This window comes from Emys orbicularis, chromosome 2, assembly GCF_028017835.1.
Source record: "Emys orbicularis isolate rEmyOrb1 chromosome 2, rEmyOrb1.hap1, whole genome shotgun sequence".
NCBI classification, from domain to species: Eukaryota; Metazoa; Chordata; order Testudines; family Emydidae; genus Emys; species Emys orbicularis.
The window spans coordinates 137,614,517-137,623,553 of record NC_088684.1 but is presented as its reverse complement, the minus strand read 5'-3'; the positions used below and the strand labels follow the sequence as shown (position 1 = coordinate 137,623,553).

The 9,037-nt window shown below is 39.5% G+C and overlaps 1 protein-coding gene across 1 annotated transcript in view; it reads left to right on the top strand.

Annotated features, from left to right (window-relative positions):
* Positions 1 to 413: 413 nt before the first annotated feature.
* The window catches only part of EBF2 (EBF transcription factor 2), a 162,705-nt gene continuing 154,081 nt past the window's right edge, over positions 414 to 9,037 (top strand). The window contains exons 1-5 of the mRNA XM_065398351.1: positions 414 to 544; positions 3,033 to 3,189; positions 4,198 to 4,261; positions 4,602 to 4,657; positions 5,007 to 5,080. Of these exons, the coding sequence (XP_065254423.1) occupies positions 414 to 544; positions 3,033 to 3,189; positions 4,198 to 4,261; positions 4,602 to 4,657; positions 5,007 to 5,080 (482 nt within the window). The remainder of the gene's footprint in view (positions 545 to 3,032; positions 3,190 to 4,197; positions 4,262 to 4,601; positions 4,658 to 5,006; positions 5,081 to 9,037) is intronic.

Sequence of the window (9,037 nt, the reverse complement as noted above, 5' to 3'; positions counted from 1 at the left end):
TAATCAGACTCTTGCGCTCCATTTCTTCCTTTCTTTCACGATTTATCGCGATTTTTTTTTTTTTTTTTGGATTAGGCAGCAATCAGTCCTCTCTTCCCGGTGTCTCTGAGAAACAGGTGATCCTGGTTAACAGCGGTCAGTGTTTGGATGCTGTTTCCTCGCCGGCGTGTGCAGGATGATAGGACCGGGCGAGCCTGAATGAGAGCAGAACTTTACTTTGCAAGAGGAAAAACTTTCTATTTTGGGGGGAAGGCGTTTTCACCAAATCCCGTAGCTTCTAAAAGCAGAAGAAGTTGGTTTTAAAGCTGGACTTCTCCACTGGTTTTGGGATCTGTGTGTGCGTGACAGTTTCAAAAGCGGTTGCATTTTTTTTTTTTTAAAGAAACGGTGGCCGGTTGGAATAGACTTTTTAAATGTTTGGGATTCAAGATACTTTAGGAAGAGGACCCATTCTGAAAGAGAAATCTCTCGCTTCTGAAATGGATTCCGTCAGGTCCTGGGTCAGAAATGTTGGGGTGGTGGATGCAAATGTAGCTGCACAAAGGTAATCGAGACTCGTGTTTTCCCGTTTGAAAGCTCCCTTTCCGCCCGCTGTTGTTCAGACTCGCGACTTCAGTTTACTTCCCAGCCCCAGTCAGGGAAAATTCAAGAGGGCAAAGCTGTAGCGAGGGACAAACACAACAGAGGAAGTCAGAGAGCAGAGATTGGACGGGGGAGAGAACACCCATACATAGCAATACAAGCGAACAGTACTACTCTTTAGATCCTTCGATGCCCGAACGTCTGACTAGGAATGTTCTTCCGGCTAAACGTAATGGCCATGCCTATTTTGATCCAAAATCACCTTGTTTTCCTTGATCCCAGGGAATACTTTGTATAGCTAATGTCACCCTCCTCCCCACTCAGTCTAGATGCACAGGGTTAAGCAGAAAGCGAGCCCAGCGTGGGTTTGAGTAACGAGGGAAAGGGGAGATACCTTTACCAAGGTTTTGTCAAAACTGCCGGTATCAGCGGTGCAGCAGAGAGCTCTCATGTGGATGATCTGAGTGGAGTCCTTGACCCTACTTACTAACTCCTCGCGTTAGTTTTGTCAACACAATTTAGATCTCAGCGCTGGCTGGAATATAAAACCTATACAGCCTCAGAAGAGGATGCATTCTTGCTTCTGTTTGGGGGATAATCTCTCTCTTCCATATTGCCAATAAATACGCTCCAGTGCCGTGTTCTCTTAGTTATAGACTTCCTCTCCCTGTTTTTCTCTTTTTATGAGGGAGAGACAGGAACGAAGCCCCCCCCCCCTAAACAAATTATGTCCCCATGTTCTTCAAGTATCTCTTTAGACAGCCTTCGGGCACACGTGTGGGAAGGGGCTGACTCGGCCCGAGAAGAAAGTTGAGGATAGAGACAACTTGATTTGAGGGACATACAACCGCGTTGCATATACGTTGGGCTAGGAACCAATATACAAATACAGCCCTATATGCCCTCACCACCTCCATCTGATCTCTATGGAAGATCTTTCAAGCAGCATGTCATAAATTTGTTTTTTTTAATGACTATTAATAGTTTAATATATATGGGGAAGAAAAATACCTTGATGGGGAAAGCGAAAGTAAAACAAATGTTAGATGCACTGTAAGAAAGCGCTAATTCACAGGGACTAATTGATCGGTGTTCGCATTGGGACGTCACTAATTATTCTAGATGTCTTGTAAAAATACAGTGATCAAAGTTCTTATACTCAAGATGATAAAAATCAAACTATTAAACTGGGGGGGGGGGGGAAGAAGAGAAGGGGAATTGTGTGTTGCCCAGTCACATTGTACCTGTCCAGTTGGAGTTAGAAATAAAGGGGGATATTTGTAGCTTTCCAAAGAGTCAAATACTTTTCTCAAGTCAGTGAAGCAACAATATTAGATGAATTCATTTCAGGAATTAAATCTGGAGAAAGTAGGAAAACTTCATAGCGATGCTGTGAGAAATCCTCTTCACCGTATCTGTCTTCTGTGCCTTCCATAAAAATCGACATAAAGAAAAGAGTGGAACCCATTCTGCTAAAAACCTAACCCTAAGATTTAGTATTTCCATTGTATGAAAAGATCCCGAATAATTCAAACTCGGTAAATGCACGGAAGAAATCACCGCATATTCTGTAGAATGTGTGACAAAAATCAGGCAACCTGTGTTTAAATTACACGTAGTTAATCCACAAAACGGCACCGGGGAAGACCCACACGTTGTTTCAAATGGATCAGTAACTAAACAATATGAAATTGGTAGAAACTTCGCTGCCGAGGAAGGTAGGCACATTGCTTGAAACCAGTTGCCTTCCCACCTCAGTACAGACACCTAGTTGGGAAAAGATTTTAAGAGCTTTGACCTGGGCTAAAGGAAAAGTGAACTCAGTAGTATTTTTGAGGATACAGACTAACACGGCTGCTACTCTGAAACCTGAACTCAGTAGGAATTTTATCATTTTTCAGATCCTTTAGCATTTATATTCTCTGTTTATTGTAGTATAGACACACCCCTTGCATTGTACCCAACAAATGAGTATGAAAGGGAAAAAGAAGATGGATCAGAGGAGATTATCAAATATTTCTCCGGTTTTGGAATAATTTATCTTGCAATCTTTCCTTTTACTATTCAGGTTCTGTTAATTATTCTTCTCTACAGAGTGGAAATCAAGGCATAAGAGGGGAAATTATTTAATAAAGTTTCCAGATGCTAACATTTGGGAGAAAAAAGTTCTTCATTTGGCTGCCACCAAAATTCAAGCAGGCTTCACTTTTATTTAATTTAATGTTTTTAATCGAAAGTGATGTGGGTGCACAAAGGTGGAGAGGAAAGCACCGAGATCAAAGTCATTGGTAACAATTGACTGTTAATAACCCAGTGTGCGACATAGACCAGGAGACTCTTACCCCCGCTCTAGAATCATTTTCTGTGTTGATTTTTTTTTATTGCTATGCCACCTTTAATTCATTTGTTTCTCTCCCCTCCCTCCCCAATTCCATGTGTTTCCTCCACAGCGGAGTAGCTTTGTCCAGAGCCCACTTCGAAAAACAACCACCTTCCAACTTGAGGAAATCCAATTTCTTTCATTTTGTCCTGGCTCTCTACGACAGGCAGGGGCAGCCGGTGGAAATAGAGAGGACCGCCTTTGTGGACTTCGTAGAAAATGATAAAGTAAGGCCTGTCTATTTTTCTTTCTTTCTTACCTCCCCAAATTTACCGTCCCCGCACACCCCTTCTAGTACCTGCCCTTGTAAAGTAGTGTCATTCTCAGCCACCCTTTCCATAACAACATAACGATCCCTGGTTTTGTGTTCAGGGGTTAGGTAGCAGGACGAGGGCTTAGTCCCCGTTCTCAACATTCTCTCCTCCTTCGCTGTAATTAACAAGGCTTGTTAATTTCTGCCAGCCCGGGAGATACAATGGGAATTTCATACATCCACTTAAAATAAAATAGAATACAATCACACAGGGGTCCAATACATTGTTGTATTTTTTGTTGTTGTTGTTGCATATGCCGGGTCTGCCAGGTTTTATCGATCTGGAAGAGCGAGCTGTGATTTGTCATATTATCTGCTAAGCCTGTTCTTTTCAAACTCCAAAGTCAATGGCTGGGTGTCAGAAACGTTTGCTCTTGAGTTTTAGATCCAGGCTTTAAGCAGTTAGAAACCTTCTTCCTTCCCTCCAAACTATGTTTGGTTTTAGTTTAGTTACGGGCAAGGACTTTTAATTATGAAGGACGACATGAATAATTGTCTTCTGATGAATTACAGTCCCAGTTCACCTGAGAGATTTCCCGGTAACATAACCTTCAGGAAATAAATACCGATAATGACTTATTGTAAAACTATTTCATTATTTTGCACGTACAGTTTTGTTTAAAAAAATACCTGCCAGCGTCGGTATGTTAGCCTGCTTAAAATGTGTAAATTCACCCGATAAGGGAAGAGCGTTTTATGTTATAAAGTTGGGAGCTTTATAGCAAGTGGAAAAGTTTCTGCAAATGCCACAGGAAGGGATGTCTGTCCTGGGTCACTCGGAAGGTTAATTTATCCCAATCAGCGGATCCACCTCTCAAAGATCTTTCTTGTCAAACGCATTAGTGATTTGCAAGCGGGTTGCTTTTGTGCTCCAACAGCACCAAACAAATTCTGGGACGATATTTTTAAATCTCTCTTTCAGGAACAAGGCAATGAAAAGACCAATAACGGCACACACTACAAACTTCAACTCCTTTACAGCAATGGTAAGTCACCTACAGAGACGGCGGCGGGAAAGAAGGGGTTGGGAGCGAAGAACCCATGATAAAGTTTTAGACCTTGCAGATATCGCTTCTATAAAATACACTGAAGTCCCTTTGTCTCTTTTGGAAGCAAAAATTCTCACTGTGGATAGTTGCTTTTCAGGTCTGGCCAACATGACAGCCTTTAGTAAACCCATGCTTTGAAAAACATCAGCCTTAGACTTTTAGATGATGCTTGATAGGAAGTAAAACGAAATAGAAAAGTTACAGGATGGCTTAGATAAGTAGGGGAAACAATCTCTGTGACTGTTGGATTTCCTATTTCTTCCCATTCTCTCTCTAGGTGTCAGAACTGAACAGGATCTGTTTGTTAGGCTCATCGATTCAGTCACTAAACAGGTGAGCTGAGGCCGGCTTTTGTGTTGTACAATCCCCACTCTCTCATTCCCCTCTCACTCTGTGCTTTATTTTCTCCTTCTGGGCGTCTGTATTGCATACCTTAATTTCCAGTGCATTTGAAAAACAATCTCTCTTAGCCTCTTCCTTCCCTCAGTGATCCTGGGATCTTAACAGTTTTTAAGTGACACTTGGTTATATGCATACTGCCTACCTTGTGCAAAAAAGACTTTGAGGGTGGGAATTGCAAGCCATAGTGCTTTGCAGTTTTTAAAAACTTAAAATTACAAGAAACAAACAAACAAACAAACCAAAAACCTCCTCCATATACTAATTTCCCTACTTTTCATAGCCCATCACTTACGAAGGACAGAACAAGAATCCAGAAATGTGCAGAGTTCTGCTTACTCATGAAGTCATGTGCAGGTAAGACAATTTTATTGGTGGCATAGGATTTACTCAGTTAATAAGAGTAAGTTTGCTTCCAAAGATGCTAAAAGGGGTTTTCCATATAAGTTGTAGATACGAGGAGTTTTGTTTTTGCGCAGAGGACACTCTTCCATAAGAATAATTTCTCTTTGCCTGGATACAACGTTTTGGTTTGTGTTACATACCAATTTATTTAGTAGTACAGATTTGGAAACCCTGCCTAAGATCTGAACTGCACTATTTTTGTTCTGTTTTGCACTGGGTTTGGACAACAAAATGAAAGGGCCCAGAATTCCCAAGTTTGTATTTCTTTAAGCTTTTCCAGTTTGCCCTTCTAAAATGATTACTGTCAGTTTCCAGAACCCACCTGAAAATTAGAAAGAGCTCCCGATTTATTTTTCCCAGGTTACATATTTTAACATTATCAATTAAATGAAAATAATTAATGTCCTTTAGTTCTATCCCCAAAATACATCTTTGAAATAATTTTTTGTTACAAGCAATACTTATGGAACTTCTGCTTTTTTGTAAAATAGACAACAAATTTAGGATGTTGAAATGATAAATTAAAGGATAAAATATTGCTACGGATGTTTATAATAACATTTGTGTATGTCTTTAGGTACATGTATCTTATGTATGTACATCTTGCTTCCATGGTAACTTATTATTTTTCCTGCTCACATAATTACTATTTTTGATACATTTAATAATGCAAACAGGCAATGTCCTTATATTAAATTGTGTTAAATTGTGCACAGAATGGTCTTTCATAAAATGAAAGGCAAACCCAACCTTGACCTTTATTAAACACGTTTGTGATTTATTGTAATAGGTTTTTTTAAAAGCTCTTGGATCGAATGTTGCTTGTTTTAAAAAGCACATTGCACTAATAATTTTAAGTATTGCCTTCTAAGTGGATGATATAGTAAAAGCAATTTAATAGGATAGAATTTGTTGCTGAAGAGAAAGTATTTTTCACATTTTTCAAAAGGTAATGGAATAATTGGTGTACCCAGGAAACTGCAATGAGGGTGAAGTATGCAAAAGTGTGTGTGCACACACATATACACACATGCGCATGTATGCAAAACTTGCCTCTTATATGTCACCCTCATTAACTGAGTAACTCTATACCATTACTTCTGAACATTGCAAATATTACTTTCATAGATGGGTGTGTTTATATGTGTGATACACAATTTGCTTTTTATTTTTACATAACAACATACAATTTGCTCTGTGCATATGTATATATTAAAGAAGAGTGAAGTGGGGCATGTTACTTTTTGGTTTCTCTTAAAACTTATGTATTTATTTTAATATATATGCTATCCCTGTTTGTGAAAGGCTTGACTTATCCATACTTAGATAATCATTGGAGAAGCAAAATCTTTGGATTTCTATACACCAGGGTCTCTATTTGTAATAACAAAATGACAGCTAGTGTAATCCATTTTTTTCACTCCAGCTGGATGGAGAGAGAATCTATATTAAGAGTGAAAAAAACCAAAACAACCTCCTTTCTTCAAAACAAAATGGACTGATCTTTCCTTTGACAATAACCAACATTTTAAAAGTACTAAATAAACTCTGATAAGCTTTTGTATACTGGTCTTCCATTGATGCCTATAAATATATTCCATGCTTGATTTAAGGTAATGTTCTACAAATGTAAACCATTATTCAGTTTGTACTAAACTCCTGCTTGATAGATTAGCCAAGGAAGAATTACAATTCAGGGCAGTCCTTTCCACATAAGACACAGATTAGTGAACCAAATCAAAAGCTCCGTGTAACCTAATCAAGACATTTGATTTTTAAATGTCTTGTTCAGAGATACTTTTAAAACAGGATGCTGCCTATTTTGAAGAGGCATTATACCGTCATTTTGAATAATACCAGGGGGAATGAATGAATCCAACTCTAGTTAAACTTGACATTTTTTTAAGCACAATAATCAAATCCTCCTCGCTCTATGCTGCTTACGTGGTAGCATCAATTTTTAAAGCCCCTACTTTAGTTTGCATTAGGAACAGTACATAAAACATTAATGTACTGTGCCCACTCTGAGGTCCAAACTGATGCCTGTTGTTGATTTTAAATTATAGGGTTTGTTTTCTTTTTCTTGTTAGTTACAGGTAAATACCCTTTTGATCTTTTGATTTGATTTGTCATAGAAAATCACTCCGATATTCATGCTGGATACAGACAAGTGCATCCAAAACCTCCCTACATCTTCTAGTCAGACAGTGACAGATGTATCCTTAGCAGGAAAGTTGTCTAAATATTGATGCGGATGCAACAATCTGTCATATCAATTGAAAGTTTAAAATCTCAACTCCCACTCCCCACCCCCCTGTATAATGAGTCCCTTCAGTTAGAGCTTTTTATTTATTTATTTATTAATTACAGTTCTGAAAGTTTTAGCAATAGGCTTTACGCGTTTGGGCTATTACAGTGTAAAGGGAACTGTCCATCTGGGGTGGCGGTCTCTCTGAAATATACAGTGTCTTTTTCTCTCAATGGTAGGAAATCAAGGTAAACAGTCTCTTCTCATGGAATAATGGTTTGTCGTCCTCTTGTTCTACCAATTATCAACTAAGAGAAAACTAGTTGTTATGCTTCTGCCAGCAGCCCGCGATGCCCTCAGTGTGCAGAGGGTTAAAAGGTATTATAATTTGAACAGAAGTAGTCTCAGGGCCTACAGCTGGCTAATAACAGAGTTGTATTGAGTGCAAGCAAGCCCCACAGCTGTGACTTTCGCCACAAGGCTCAGACTAGACAGGAGCTCTAATCAGCTGGGCCAGGCGGCCACTGGGGCCTGTGTCTTTATCGTCCAGATGGTGTGAATTTAGACACTTTTGTTATGCAATTGCAGGGAGGAGTTGGGAAGAAGAAAACAAAACAAAGGCCACCATGCTGTGAGCTTATTTGAGTTTGAAATTAGAGACAGATTTTTTTTTTTTTTTTTTTTTTAAAGTTGAGGGCTGAATTTTAAAACCATTTTAGTTGGGCTGGTGGGTGGCAGGGGGAGGGGATGCATACGTCTTTCTTTGATATGGGGCCTTATGGGGCATCTAGTTTCTAGGGCTAGTTTTGTTGTTTGTTGCTTTTTCACCAGTATGCTTCATATTGCTAGACTTACTGTATCCTGTGTGGATATGAGAAAATGACATAGCTCAAAGCGTGGTAAGGATTTATTTTTATGACCATAAGAAGTCTTAGGCCCTGATCCTACAATTTTATGCAAGTGAGTAATTCCAATGGGACCAAAGTAATGATGTATGTGTGTGTGTGTGTGTGTGTGTGTGTATAAAGTTATTCAGGTGCTTAAATATTAGCAGGATCAGGGTCTTAATTTCCACTTCAACCAACGTTATGGGCCCAGTACTGGAGTCAGTGAGATTTTTACCATTGATTTACCTGGGAGCAGGGTCAGCCCAGTAAGGAACAACTATTATATAACAACCCAGTTGGAAGATTGTCAGTATTTAAATGCCACAGTGATAAGTCGTTTGAAGTACCATGGATAGGGGGGACCTGAAGATTTGAGATGGACTTCAGCTGAAACTCCTGACTGGAATATCCTGAAATTTTGGAAATAATCTGATCCACAACTAAACTGGTCATCTTGTGGAAAGGGGCGGTCCTTTCAGGATAAAATATTTCCTGTGTTGTGGGGCTCAGAAAGTACTAAGGTGAGAGGAAATAGTTTAGTCATCTACCAAAAATGTGCTACACTAGAGGCAAACAATGAGAAAATGAATACATCTCTACCTCGATATAATGCTGTCCTCGTGAGCCAAAAAATCTTACCGCGTTATAGGTGAAACCGTGTTATATCGAACTTGCTTTGATCTGCTGGAGTGCGCAGCCCCCCCCCCCCCCCGGAGCACTGCTTTACTGCGTTATATCCAAATCCGTGTTATATCAGGTTGCGTTATATCGGGG